General features: G+C 41.9%; 1 protein-coding gene across 1 annotated transcript; it reads left to right on the top strand.

Moving 5' to 3' along the window:
• The first annotated feature begins 65 nt into the window (after positions 1-65).
• Positions 66-11,593, top strand: rnf14 (ring finger protein 14). Its single transcript, XM_063011240.1, has 8 exons — positions 66-149; positions 1,477-1,643; positions 1,722-1,852; positions 2,503-3,024; positions 6,789-7,017; positions 7,127-7,299; positions 10,221-10,351; positions 11,078-11,593. The coding sequence occupies exons 2-8, from the start codon at positions 1,496-1,498 to the stop codon at positions 11,130-11,132; spliced, it is 1,389 nt and encodes a 462-aa protein (XP_062867310.1). The 5' UTR covers positions 66-149; positions 1,477-1,495; the 3' UTR covers positions 11,133-11,593.
• The last annotated feature ends 3,640 nt before the right edge of the window (positions 11,594-15,233 follow it).

The following is a 15,233-nucleotide window of genomic DNA, read 5'->3' as shown; positions in this document are numbered from 1 at the left end:
AGTCGAAGCCAGCTGAATCGATTCTACAGATATTGAATCGGCTCTCCCTAAAACAATCAGAGAATCGACTCTTTCGAGACCGCCTGTTTGTGTCATTTCCTGTGTATCTTGGGCTGCCGGCTGTCCGGAATTGTTTTCTTCATCCACAGGTAAGACAACCATGATATTAATTTAACGCTGATTTACAGAGTTTATTTACCAAATTGGAAGCCAAGTTATAAATGAAGTTTAAATGATTCAGTCAGCAGTTTGCTTGCTAGCAGGGTACGCTTGTTAGCAGTGTATTTCACTAACGTTCATTTAAACCTGAACCTGAATAGATAAGTAATGTAACAGTGGCTCAAAGTACAGAACCCGCCTTCAAATTCTGTCGTTTGCCGGATAAACCAGTTTTACTAAGCACTCGTAAAACTCGTAAAAGTTTGTTAGCTGCGTTGGCTAACAAACTAGTTGAAGTCTTAGCATGGTAGCCTACTAAGTTTTCTCTCCTCTCATAATACAGAAGGTTGACGAATGTAAGAAGAGCAACCTGTAAATGAATAAAGAAACTAGCACAGTGGCCTTCAAAGGTGTACTACATGTAACAATAAAGTAATTACCATCCCACCTTCCTCTGTGTCATGTATGAAAACCACAAGAATGCACAACTGACCTCGAGTTTTGATCCTTATGTAAATATGATGCAATATTGGGGAACGGATGGCAGGAGCTTCAGTCACAAAAAATGCTCAACTGGCCAAAGCATTACTAGAAAAAAATGACCAGAGAGACTTTATTGTTTTAGTTTGATTAAGTTATAAACAGAAAAACAACTGTTTAACAGATGATTAAGAATGTCAGTCAATACAAAAAGATCTGATTGATCACCTGATCAATATAATGGTACATTGTTATCTGAATATGACCGCGCTGATATTCAGATAAAAATGTACCATTACATTAATCAGGTGATTTATCAGATCTCTTTGTATTGATTGACATTCTTCATTCATATTCATTCATATTTAGTGCCCCTAATTATAAGGCACAAAGTGTCAATGAAAGGTTTGATTGTATAAAAGAAATATTTATGCTTTATAGTATATAGATCTTTATTGTATAGAGCAGTGGTTCTTAACCTTTTTTCCTCTTAGACCCCCCTGAGTTCAAAAGAAATTTCTGGAACCCCCTTGACATGGGTTATGATCTTATTTTTACATCCTTTCAGCAAGGATGACAAAAGGTATTGTGTTATTGCTCATGGGAAATTCAATGCGTCCATGAGAAGGAATATTATCTTGGATTTGTCTGATTTTGTTTGATATAGTGGGTTTACGTCTGGTGAAAGGGCGACACGGTGGCTAAGTGGGTAGCACTGTCACCTCACAGCAATGAGACAGATATGATAATGACAATACTCAAAAACCTGCATACCTGTCAACATACAGTTTAGTGTACATTGTATCACTGACAGATGTCTGTCTTATGTTCATTCAGGAATGTTTAGTGATCCTCAATGGAGGACCGGGAAGCCCAAGATGATGAACTGCTGGCTCTAGTGAGTATTTATGATACAGAAGAGTTTCGTAGAGCCGAATCAGGCCAGGAAGGTGAAATCCATCTGTGTCTTGAGCTTCCCAAGGACTTCAAGCTGCTGGTTGATGGTGAGGCTGCTTTAGATTCATTCTAGTGTTCTGACCACTAGTTTCTCTGTGTGACCTTGTATTTATTTGCATTACCAGGGGAAAAACGCATGGAGTATGACGTGTCATTTTTGCCTCCCCTGGTTTTAAGCTTTGAGCTCCCTGCAGATTACCCCTCCACATCAGCACCAGTTTTTACCCTGAGCTCCAAATGGCTGTCCAGACAACAGGTGAGGAGGATTCTCTTTTATATAGAGTATGGAAGAGCTGCTCAGTGCTGTTTTCTTATGCAATGGCTTATTTGACATTAAAGATGTTGCCCATAAACACTCTAGTCTGTTCTAACAAACTACAGCAAGACAGAGTAGACAGAGACAAGGTAGAGTGGTTGCTGCACCACCAACTGGTCATGTGGACATGAATTTGATTTTGCTCCGAGGTTTCTAGAAGTGAGATAATGAAGGTGGGACTGTGTTGCCCTGACCATGGTGCATCTACAAAGTACACTATATGGGCAAAAGTATTGGGACACCCATTTTAATTATTGAATTAAAATTAAGCACATTTTCCTGTGAATTTAGAAGGCCCTACCTATAACCAGCAAATAAGTCATGATTTCATTTGAAAAGATAAATTCATTTGCAAAAGTGGACACACAAGACCCACCCTCAGTGTGCATAGGCCCATTTACAGGCGTAGACAGTTCGCTGCAGCTTTAGCCCAGACTTTTAAACTGTACTTTTAAATGCCTTTTTATCATTTAAATCATGAATATTTTGCATTAAAATCCTAAATGGAAGCTGTTTTGTGTCAGTATGGAGTCTACTTGAGTTTTCTGTTCAGTATTCATAAAGCATTTTATTCTCATTCCATTTATCAGCTAACAGCTCTATGCAAGCGACTAGATGAGCTTTGGCTGGAGAACCAGGGCAGTGTGGTGCTTTTCACCTGGATTCAGTTTCTCAAAGAAGAAGCTGTGGACTTTCTGGGCCTGCAGTCTCCTCTGAAGATCCCCAGCAATAGCAGAAAACATCCACAGCTTGACCGCAGCATGAGTGAGGGAGCTACGAAACAAGCAGAAACCGCCGGGGTGGAGAAGAGGAAACAGCCAGAACTGGACCCTCGTGCCGTTATGGAGGTGGAAGCTGGCGCTGACCTGCTACGTCTGTTGCTGGACTTTGACGAGGCGCAGCGGCAAAAGGTTTTTGATGGGAAACCCTTCTGCTGCGGTATCTGCTTCACTGAAAAGCTGGGCTCCAGCTGCATGCTCTTTAAAGAATGTGAGCACGTTTACTGTAAAGCCTGTCTGAAGGAGTACTTTGAGATTCAGATTCATGACGGCAACGTCCAGTGCCTTAGATGCCCTGAACCGAAATGTACCTCTGTGGCTACTCCCTCACAGGTATGTCGTAGTTGTAGACATGACTAGATTTCTTACATAGAATTTAAGTAAAATTTAAGTCGTTAGAGTGACCAAGAGTTTGGAGGGAGTGGTAAGTTGGGAGCATTGGTAAATTCCAGCAGAGAAGAGCTGGTGAACAATTCACATTTACAAATAATTCCAAAACATGGTCACTCTGTGCAGTGTAATTTGTGGACAGTACAGTTGTGCTGAAACAGGACACAGTCTTCCTCGAATAGTTGGCACAAGTTGGAAGCACTTAATTTATTATATATTGTTAATTATACAGTGGGGAAAATAAAAAAGTATTTGATACACTGTCGATTTTACAAGTTTTCCCACCTACAAAGAATGGAGAGGCCTGTAATTTTTATTGTAGGGACACTTCAACTGTGAGAGACAGAATAAAAAAAAAAAAAGTCCAGATAATCACATTGTATGATTTTTAAATAATTCATTTGCATTTTATTGCATGAAATAAGTATTTGATCACCTACCAACCAGCAAGAATTTTGGCTCTCACAGACCTGTTAGTTTTTCTTTAAGAAGCCCTCCTATTCTGCACTCATTACCTGTATTAATTGCACCTGTTTGAACTCGTTACCTGTATAAAAGACACCTGTCCACACACTCAATCAATCACACTCCAACCTCTCCACCATGGCCAAGACCAAAGAGCTGTCTAAGGACACCAGGGACAAAATTGTAGACCTGCACAAGGCTGGATGGGCTACAGGACAATAGGCAAGCAGCTTGGTGAGAAGGCAACAACTGTTGGTGCAATTATTAGAAAATGGAAGAAACACAAGATGACTGTCAATTTTTCTCGGTCTGGGGCTCCATGCAAGATCTCACCTCGTGGGGTAAGGATGATCCTGAGAAAGGTCAGGAATCAGCCCAGAACCACACGGGAGGACCTGGTTAATGACCTGAAGAGAGCTGGGACCACAGTCTCAAAGATTACCGTTAGTAACACACTACGCCGCCATGGATTGAAATCCTGCAGGGCACGCAAGGTCCCCCTGCTCATGCCAGCACATGTCCAGGCCCGTTTGAAGTTCGCCAATGACCATCTGGATGATCCAGAGGAGGCAATGGGAGAAGGTCATGTGGTCAGATGAGACCAAAATAGAGCTTTTTGGTATCAACTCCACTCGCCGTGTTTGGAGGAAGAAGAAGGATGAGTACAACCCCAAGAACACCGTCCCAACCGTGGAAACATCATACTTTGGGGGTGCTTTTCTGCACATGCGACAGGACGACGACTGCACCGTATTGAAGGGAGGATGGATGGGGTCATGTATCACGAGATTTTGGCCAACAATTTCCTTCCCTCAGTAAGAGCATTGAAGATGGGTCGTGGCTGGGTCTTCCAGCATGACAATGACCCGAAACACATAGCCAGGGCAACTAAGGAGTGGCTCCGTAAGAAGCATTTCAAGGTCCTGGAGTGGCCTAGCCAGTCTCCAGACCTCAACCCCATAGAAAATCTTTGGAGGGAGCTGAAACTCAATGTTGCCCAGCGAAAATCCCTGCTGCAGTGTGTGCAAACTTGGTCAAGAACTACAGGAAACTGTCTGACCTCTGTAATTGCAAACAAAGGATTCTGTACCAAATATTAAGTTCTGTTTTTCTATTGTATCAAATACTTATTTCATGCAATAAAATGCAAATTAATTATTTAAAAATCATACAATGTGATTATCTGGACTTTTATTTTTAGATTCTGTCTCTCACAGTTGAAGTGTCCCTACGATAAAAATTACAGGCCTCTCCATTCTTAGTATCAAATACTTATTTTCCCCACTGTATACACCTGTAAGCAATGGGTGTGGCTAAAATATCTGAACTTAATATGTAAGCAGGGTGTCATTATACTGTATTTTTTAGGCCATGTAGTGTATGTAGGTTCAACCACCCAGCTCCCCCAGAATAGCCAATCATATCTGTGTCGAGGCCCAGCCAGACGATAGCACTGCTGAAATTTAAATCAGGATCTAAGTGGAATAGACACAGTGTATGTTGATGTTTAGAGGAAAAAGGGGGAATCTGGAATAAATATAAGTAGATGGATGTAAAACAGCAGTTGATGGCCCATATACAGTGCCTTGCAAAAGTATTCAGCCCCCTTGAACTTTTCAACCTTTTGCCACATTTCAGGCTTCAAACATAACGATATGAAATTGTAATTTTTTGTGAAGAATCAACAACAAGTGGGACACAATCGTGAAGTGGAACGAAATTTATTGGATATTTTAAACTTTTTTTAGAAATAAAAAACTAAAAAGTGGGGCGTGCAATATTATTCAGCCCGTTTACTTTCAGTGCAGCAAACTCACTCCAGAAGTTCAGTGAGGATCTCTGAATGATCCAGTGTTGACCTAAATGACTGATGGTGATAAATAGAATCCACCTGTGTGTAATCAAGTCTCCGTATAAATGCACCTGCTCTGTGACAGTCTCAGAGTTCTGTTTAAAGCGCAGAGAGCATCATGAAGACCAAGGAACACACCAGGCAGGTCCGAGATACTGTTGTGGAGAAGTTTAAAGCCGGATTTGGATACAAAAAGATTTCCCAAGCTTTAAACATCTCAAGGAGCACTGTGCAAGCGATCATATTGAAATGGAAGGAGTATCAGACCACTGCAAATCTACCAAGACCCGGCCGTCCCTCTAAACTTTCAGCTCAAACAAGGAGAAGACTGATCAGAGATGCAGCCAAGAGGCCCATGATCACTCTGAATGAACTGCAGAGATCTACAGCTGAGGTGGGAGACTCTGTCCATAGGACACAATCAGTCGTACACTGCACAAATCTGGCCTTTATGGAAGAGTGGCAAGAAGAAAGCCATTTCTCAAACATATCTATAAAAAGTCACCTGGGAGACACACCAAACATGTGGAAGAAGGTGCTCTGGTCAGATGAAACCAAAATCGAACTTTTTGGCCACAATGCAAAACGTTATGTTTGGCGTAAAAGCAACACAGCTCATCACCCTGAACACACCATCCCCACTGTCAAACATGGTGGTGGCAGCATCATGGTTTGGGCCTGCTTTTCTTCAGCAGGGACAGGGAAGATGGTTAAAATTGATGGGAAGATGGATGGAGCCAAATACAGGACCATTCTGGAAGAAAACCTGTTGCAGTCTGCAAAAGACCTGAGACTGGGACAGAGATTTATCTTCCAACAAGACAATGATCCAAAACATAAAGCAAAATCTACAATGGAATGGTTCACAAATAAACGTATCCAGGTGTTAGAATGGCCAAGTCAAAGTCCAGACCTGAATCCCATCGAGAATCTGTGGAAAGAGCTGAAAACTGCTGTTCACAAACGCTCTCCATCCAACCTCACTGAGCTCGAGCTGTTTTGCAAGGAAGAATGGGCAAAAATTTCTGTCTCTCGATGTGCAAAACTGATAGAGACATACCCCAAACGACTTGCAGCTGTAATCGCAGCAAAAGGTGGCGCTACAAAGTATTAACGCAAGGGGGCTGAATAATATTGCACGCCCCACTTTTCAGTTTTTTATTTCTAAAAAAAGTTTAAAATATCCAATAAATTTCGTTCCACTTCACGATTGTGTCCCACTTGTTGTTGATTCTTCACAAAAAATTACAATTTCATATCGTTATGTTTGAAGCCTGAAATGTGGCAAAAGGTTGAAAAGTTCAAGGGGGCTGAATACTTTTGCAAGGCACTGTATAGCCAATTGGAAATGTTTGGATGTAAGAGTGATTCACTTGTGTCTCACTAACAGGTAAAGCTGCTGGTTGGGGAGGACGAGTTTGCACGCTATGACCGCTTGCTGCTGCAGTCCAGTCTGGACCTGATGGCGGATGTTGTGTACTGCCCACGGACCACGTGCGGCATGGCTGTGATGCTGGAGCCAGATGCTAGCATGGGTCTGTGTCCATCCTGCCGCTACGCCTTCTGCACACTGTGCAAGCGCGCCTACCACGGTCTCTCACACTGCCCCCCTACTGTCGGTAAGTGACTTGGATTGACGTTGTTGTAGCGATATAAACAGAATTGGTGGAAGTCTGTCTAGGCTGTGTATAGAAGCAATGTGTTTGTTTTTTTGGGGTTTTTTTCCAGAGGAGCTTCAAAGACTGCATGACGATTATCTGAATGCCAGTGCGGAGGAGAGAATCTTCTTGGAGCAGCGCTTCGGGAAGCATGTGATCAGGCGTGCCATAGACGAATGCAGCAGCAGACAGTGGCTTGATGAGAACTCCAAAAATTGCCCACGCTGTGGCAGTCACATCCAGGTCAGTGGCAACTGATACTAGAATTCGAAAAACGTGAATTATATGGAGTTATATAAATCAAACCACTTTGTTGTGTCACAGCATGGTGTCATTCGCGAACATTGTTAGTAGAAAGTGTAACGTTTTTTTTTTTGTTTTTTTTTATATTTATGGAGGGTTTGGGTATTCTGGTTTTCTCTCACATTCCTGTGGTAAACTGGCTACTCTAATTGTCCCTTGGTGTATGCATATTAGTAAATTTGTGAGTGTTGCCCTTTGATGGATTAGCACCATATGGAGGGTGCAGGCACGTGCACAGACATTTTTGGGGGCAGGTGCTCAAGCCAAAAAAAAGGCACCCATTGCCAAAATGATTAATAAAATTAAAAAAAAACAAAACAGTAGGATATTTAAATTATATATTTATTTTTGTTAACACAATCAATACACATGTAATCAAATAACTCAAATGATCAAATTGCATAAATAAATGAAAAACAGGCAAAAACAAGGCCATATGGGATAAAAATAAGTAAGATTTTAAATTGAACAAAACTAGTAAACTTGTCTAATTTGTAAAACAGTAAAACTGTCTCTAAATTCTCTGTCTGTCTGTCTGCTGCAGTTTGTCCCCCTCCCCCTTCATTAAACATGACAAACGTCAGTAAACAGCTGGACAAGGCTTTGAAATCACGTATTTCATGACTCATGAGTACAAAACGTGTAGGCTATGCGTTATGCATGGATGCTCTTTGTATGAAACACTGTCATTACCTGTCTGTCTGCTGGAGAAGTGTGTAGCAGCGGTTTGGCCTGGCGCTCAGCACTGCATGATTGCTAACCGGAGGAGGAGGAGAGAGGAGCAAGGCGGGAGCTTGTGCGCGCCGCGGATCAGATCTGGGCGGAATTCTCACAAGAACTCAGATAAATGCCCGTCAGATATCAAAACACTTTTGGGGGGAATAGATGACCGAGAGGGTAATTTTTATTTTTTAATATTGATGAATGTAGAAAAAAATTGGGCTCTAGCAGAAAAAGCACTTTTCTCATCCAGGGCAAAAGGGCAGGTGCTTGAGCACCACTAGGGGTCTATCTGTGCACGTGCCTGGGAGGGTGTATTCCTGCCTGTCCAGTGTTTCTTGAAGGCCCTAGACCAGTGGTGGGCTGTTTAATCCGGCCCGCTGAGTATTTACAAAATTGTCCTAAAACCGCATTAATTTCACCTTTTTTTTCTGCCATACCCTGCGTTTTAATTGATTCCACTAGACGGCGCACGCCAAACACTACCGACCTTTGCCAAAGCCGAGTCTATCTGGTCTACACACAGATTCGTTACATTTGCCATCGCACTGAGCCCTACTACCCCTCTGGAGTCGCCTATCGCGCCAGCATGATCTAACCACTTGGCTGGTTTAAAACGTCACACATAAACCATTAACTTATGTCGAAAGTGCTGCTTTAAACGCTGAATTGGTTTTGTTTAGACGGCGATACCCCAAGTACAAACAATGATAAAAATACATTTAAAAAATCACATTCACGCATGTGTAAACGTGCACATAATAGGGTCAAAAATTCATCCTTTAATCACGAAAATTTTTGTCACCAAAAGTTTGAATGTCACCAAAATTCGATACACTGGCAAAAAGGGTGACCAACAACACTGTTCCCACTGAAACTAAAAAAGGTAGGTGGGCAATCTTTACTTCTTTATTTCACATGAGTGTCACATGTAATTTATATTAGTTCCAAACCCCCACCCCCGCACCCACCCGGTCCATCTGTCAAATTTTAAAACCCAGTGTGGCCCTTGAGCCAAAAAGTTTGCCCACCCCTGCCCTAGACCCACAGTGTTTATTTAAACTCTTTAAATGAATGGTCATATGTGTTGTCTATTACGTTTGAGTCTTATTGTATTTGGGTCTTTTTTGTCAATTCTGTAACAGGCCCACCTGTCATGGAGATCGGCAGTGGGTTCAGATTACAGAATTATGTCCATCTGCCCAGCCACCAGTCTTTTTGACTGTCACAGAGTAACCATGCAAGGAGGCTCTGCAGAGAGTGGTAAAGTCTGCACAGAGGACCATCGGATGCAGCTTACCACCCATCGGGGACATATACACAACCAGGTGTAAGGAAAGAGCCGCCTGCATCTTCCGTGACCCCACCCACCCTGCACATGGACTTTTCACCCCCCTTCCCTCTGGTAGGAGGCTGCGCTGCATCCGAGCAAAAACAACAAGACTGAAAAACAGCTTCTTTCCGGATGCAGTCAGACTGCTAAATTGCTCCACCCCTCATGTACTGTCTACGCACCAGTTACCTTAAACACCTGTGACCTGGTGCTGCCTTTTTCTGCTGCTATACTTTGAATCATGCACTTTAGATCCACATAAAGCTGCTGTAGTTCCTGTGCAATACTTGTGCAATACTTGAATGTATATGTAAATATTTAAAATTCCTATCTTAGTTATTTCTTCTAGTTTTTTAAGTCTTAAGTTTTATTTTTACTTAAAAAAAAAAACAGTTTTTTTTTTGCTATTTATATTTTATTATGTTTACACACACCGAAACTGCATTTCGTTCTAATCATGTACTTGGTTTTGAATGACAATAAAGCTGAGTCTGAGTCTGATGTTGGACGAACGAGTTGCCTCCAGAGCTGGTGGTATTGCTTCCTTTTAACTGGAGTCCCACAGATAAATCCACACTGGATGGGGGCTGTGTCAGTTTTTGTTAACCAAATTCAGTTGACAGTTTGGTCTAATTTCATTAGCCAAGCCAACCAGGGCATAAATACTGCCAGAGTCATTTAAAAAGCTGCATTTCGTGTTTACTCATGTTTTTTTATTTTATATTAAAATTATTGGGTGTGTTTCTCCACCAGCATAACTGAAATTAAAAGATGATCTTGTATTTTTTTTTTCCTCTTTGCTCTGCAGAAGACGCAAGGCTGCAACAAAATGACCTGCTCCTTCTGTCAACAGCACTTCTGTTGGGTCTGCCTAGCACCTCTCTCCAAAGTCAACCCCTACAGCCACTTCAACAATCCCAACATGCAGTGCTATAATAGGTACACTCTCTGCTTTGTGTAGCTGTTCATTCTGTATATGGCTTTAGATATCAGTTACATTTAGCATACAGTGTGACCCAGTTTAAGCTTAGCATAGCGTAGTCAAGCTGTCTGTATTGGCCTTGCTTTGTGCACCAGGGCTCAGTTATGCTTGAGCCAGAAACATTGTCCACGAGGTAGAACTTAGAACCACAGACAGACTACCACATAAGAGTTTAGGTGAGTGGAAACCAGAATAAGCAGAGCAAAGCCATGTTGTAATGGGAGACAGTTACCCCAGGTCTTTAGGACCCTGGTGCAATTATGTTATCACTCACGCTCACTCACTTTCTAAGCCGGTTATCGTAATCACTGTGGCGGGTGGCTGGAGCCTATACCAGCTCTCAATGGGCGCAAGGCACACAAACACCCTGCACAGGGCGCAAGTCCATCACAGTGCAGACATACACAAAAACACAGGGCAATTAACAGTTAAGACCAATTAACCTGACTGCATGTCTTTGGACTGTGGGTGGAAACCGGAGCTCCCGAAGGAAACCCACATAGACACGGGGAGAACATGCAAACTCCACACAAAAAGGACCCAGACCACTGGGAATCGAACCCAGGACCTTCTTACCATTATGCTATCAGTCACCCTTCATTTGTAGCTGAAGTGCTCTGTTGTAAGTTTGTAACTGGTACAGGGTCATTCTGTTGTTCTTAAAACATTTCTTTGCTTTCTAGATTGTTCCAGGGAATTGAAAATGAGGATGATATTTCGAGTGATGAAGATGAATGAAAAGCGGAGGACAACTACCTTTAGGCACTTTAATAACACGCTAGATGCTGCTTCCTGTTGTGTACTTCCCTATGTTCATTTTACTTTACCCTGCTCATTCAGAATTTAAGAAAGACCCAGAATACTGACCTAGTGCCCTAGTCATTTTATTGTTAATAATTTATCTCTGTACGTTTAATACAGATCAAATTAAATAATAAATCGTAGCAAGTCTGCTTCTAGAATAATGGTTTTCTCCTGCTGTTCATGTTATTTTAAGTCATTGTACCAAGTAATGCCAAAGGAAACCATAATGTTCTGTTTACAAAGTGAAGACATCAGTACAATCAGTGATTGTAAAGGTTGAATCCTGAATGTAATTGTTATGGCTGTTGCTGTAGAAGTATTCTTTAAAATGTCATTATCTTGTTAAACAGTAAATATACTAACAGTGACTGATAAACTTGGCTTTTTTCTCTCCATACACTGTTAATTTTCTTTCCTAACACACACACACACACACACACACACACAGCGATAACATTAAAACCACCTCCTTGTTTCCAAACTCACTGTCCATTTTATCAGCTCCACTCACCATATAGCAGCACTTTGTAGTTCAACAATTACTGACTGTAGTCCATCTATCTTCTCTGCATGCTTTATTAGCCCTCTTTCATGCTGTTCTTTAATGGTCAGGACTCTCCCAGGACCACTACAGAGCAGGTATTATTTGGGTGGTGGATCATTCAGAGCACTGCATTGACACTGACATGGTGGAGGTGTGTTAGTGTGTGTTAGTGTGTGTTGTGCTGGTTCTGATAAAATGGACAGTGAGTGTAGAAACAAGGAGGTGGTTTTAATGTTATGGCTGATCGGTGTATATAAATCATACAGTCATGCAATATTAGTGTGTAGTGCTCAGTGAACATCAACGTAAGGCACTTAAGAAAAAACAAAATACTGTATGTTAATTTATAACAAAATATGTATTAGCAAGAGATAATGGCTTTTAAAGCTTTACAGTTTGCTTTGTGCATTTTTTCACTCTGACATGACTCAACATGACATTTTTATTTAGCTTTTCTGGTGTTATCTAACATAGTGGTGCGGTGATGGCATAGTCAGGTTTAAGATAAGTGAAATTTCTGTTTAAAGCTGACTTTGTTCAGTTGGCTGAATTGTTGAATATTAAATGTGGTGGACTGAATAATTAAGTAACCCTAAAAACCCTGGAGTTTATACTTTTTTTAAAATAAAATGTTATGTTTAATATTATGGTATTAATATCATGACAGCTTACAAGCACTATGTCTCCTGGCTAATACTGTCCCCACGGTGAAACATGCTGGCAACAGCATCATGCTATGAGGGTGTTTATCTGCCCTTTGCAACAGAAGAAATTGAGGAACTAATGAATTCAAATAAAAACAGGAACATCTTTAAACTAGAGAGTGCATTTCCGGAGAAAATGCGAGTGTGATTGCCGTGTGCCGGTCGGCGGGCGTGCGCAGGTCGGGGGCGCGCATGCGTTTAGAAGTGGTGCGGTGCGTGGGGTGTGAATACTTTCTCCCAGACAGGCCACTGTATCTGTGCACAAGCTGTGGTGTGAGCACAAGTTCACTCTGGGTGTGTTTGAAAAGCCAAACCTGTAAAAAAATGCATTTCTGCACGTTTGTACTGCTTACAAATCAGTACTCATTCATTTACATGTGATTATCACTGCAGGGGCCATGGTATTGCGCAATCTATGATCGGCTGTGTCTCATTTACAGCTTTCAGGCATAGTGCACTCAGACTTCGGTCCCTCTTTTAGCATTTAGCAATTCCCATTGATTTCAATGCATCCGTTAGCCTTGAAGCTAACGGATATAAATATCTTTGTTTCTGTTGCAGCGCGAACGATATGACGCTCACTGCAAAGTCTAACTGCACTATAATTTCATTCTGTGCAGCGTTTTCATCTTAAAAATCACTAATACTTTAGTTACAGACCAAAATAAGTCAGATTTTTTGGCGGCCGCCATTTTCTATTCTCAGAACGGCCTGAAGATGCCGCCTACGTCATCACGTTGACGTTCTGTGGAAAGCCAAAGGTGTCAAGATTTTTGTCCAAAAATTCGGGCAAAAACGGGCATAAATGCCACACGGATGGGCGTATCCGGATGATTTTTTGGATTTGGGCGCTAATTAATGACCCGGTCGATCAAGGGTTGGAACGGCGTTGATAGCTCGAAATTCATTTCAAAATGAATGGGAGTCAATGGGGAAAAACGGGCACCTTAAAACGGGCACTGTGCCCACAGTGTTGGTTCGATCAAAAAGTTGTATACAAGCGCTCTATTCCCGTATGGGCCGGACGATTTGGCGCTGGAACGGGGTCGATATCTCGAAAACTGCGGGAGAAGAAGCACGGACAAAAAACGGGCAGAATAATAATAATATATTGAAAACGAAAATAACAATAACAATAGTGTGCTTGCATTCTGCAATCACACTAATAAAACCTTGAAAGTGTGCACAAGCTCAGACTTGGGCAACAGTTTACTCTTTCAAACCTGGAATGACCAAAAGCATACAGCCAAAAATACTTCACGTCAAGTCTCTGAATGTCTCTAAATGGTCCGGCAAAATACCAGGCTTAAAATCAACTGAACATGAGAGACTTGAAAACTACTGTTCAAAAAGCTCACCATCAAATCTGACAGAGCTTGAGAGGTTGTTATGAAAAATAGCATAAACTGCTCAAATCCGGGTGTGCTGAGATGTGTTAAGATCAGTGGCGGCTGCTGGTCTTTCAAAGAGGGGAAGCTCATTGTCGGCTTACATCATAAAATTTGTCAATTTATTTACACATAAATTCTGCCCTCTGTTCCTTTTACAAGAAATTGGCCTGAAATGGGTTGCAGCAGTTTGTCTTTCGACTTCACTCGCAAAATCCGCGATGGGACTGAAGCTCCTAGTGATTAAGTGACTAATGAAGCGTATTGCTTTGGCAATACGAATGTCCCTATTTGTCATGCCAATAAAGCTTCTTTTGAGTTTGAGTTTGAGAAGTGACGGTGTAGCGCTCAAACGAGCTGTCAATCAAAACGGGATTCAGCCTTTCCACTGATCCTCCAATTATCAAAGCTCAGCGTCCAGACCAGCCTACAGCCCCATTCACCCCCAGAGACGCTCAGCGTCCAGGGGTGGGACAAAATCGAGGCATTTATCCAATGACCAGCGAGTTTCAGAGCATTAAAAAAAAAAACTCAACGCAGTCCCATAGAAGTGAAGAGACGCTCAGCTTCTGCGGGCAAATGCATTGACGCTACGGGAATGTATGAGTTAAGTTAAGAAAATCGAGTCGATTTGTGATGATTGGCTGATTCTGAACGAACTCGTCTTCGAGATATACGTGTTCTAACGCATTTGTAGTCAATGAAATGTTAACACAACTGTACATATCTGACCATTTAATTTTGGACATTTTAGGGGAAGCTGAGCTTCCCTTGCAGCAATTTATAACACATACGCTGATCAGCCATAACATTAAAACTACCTCCTTCTTTCTACACTCACTGTCCATTTTATCAGCTCCACTTACCATATAGAAGCACTTTGTAGTTCTACAATTACTGACTGTAGTCAATCTGTTTCTCTACATACTTTTTTTAGCCTGCCTTCACCCTGTTCTTCAATGGTCAGGACCCCCACAGAACCACTACAGAGCAGGTATTATTTAGGTGGTGGATCATTCTCAGCACTGCAGTGACACTGACATGGTGGTGGTGTGTTAGTGTGTGTTGTGCTGGTATGAGTGGATCAGACACAGTAGCGCCTCAGGAGTTTTTAAACACCGTGTCCACTCACTGTCCACTCCATTAGACACTCCTACCTAGTTGGTCCACCTTGTAGATGTAAAGTTAGAGACGATCAATCATCTGTTTCTGCTGTTTGAGTTGGTCATCTTCTGGACCTTTATCAGTGGTCACAGGACGCTGCCCACAGGGTGCTGTTGGCTGGACATTTTTGGTTGGTGGACTATTCTCAGTCCAGCAGTGAAAGTGAGGTGTTTAAAAAATCAGCGCTGCTGTGTCTGAGCCACTCATACAAGCACAACACACACTAACACACCAC

The sequence above is a fragment of the Trichomycterus rosablanca genome, chromosome 16 (genome assembly GCF_030014385.1).
Source record: "Trichomycterus rosablanca isolate fTriRos1 chromosome 16, fTriRos1.hap1, whole genome shotgun sequence".
NCBI lineage: Eukaryota > Metazoa > Chordata > Actinopteri > Siluriformes > Trichomycteridae > Trichomycterus > Trichomycterus rosablanca.
The sequence above is the reverse complement of the archived record's forward strand: the minus strand, read 5'-3'. Positions and strand labels throughout refer to the sequence as shown.

What these genes read in the sequence shown, in the direction of transcription:
- rnf14 (XM_063011240.1), top strand. Translation starts at nt 1,496, where the DNA reads ATGGAGGACCGGGAAGCCCAAGATGATGAACTGCTGGCTCTAGTGAGT. An exon ending in AATGGCTGTCCAGACAACAG is followed by an intron (nt 1,853 to 2,502) that starts GTGAGGAGGATT and finishes TCCATTTATCAG; the next exon opens with CTAACAGCTCTATGCAAGCG. An exon ending in AACATGCAGTGCTATAATAG is followed by an intron (nt 10,352 to 11,077) that starts GTACACTCTCTG and finishes TTTGCTTTCTAG; the next exon opens with ATTGTTCCAGGGAATTGAAA.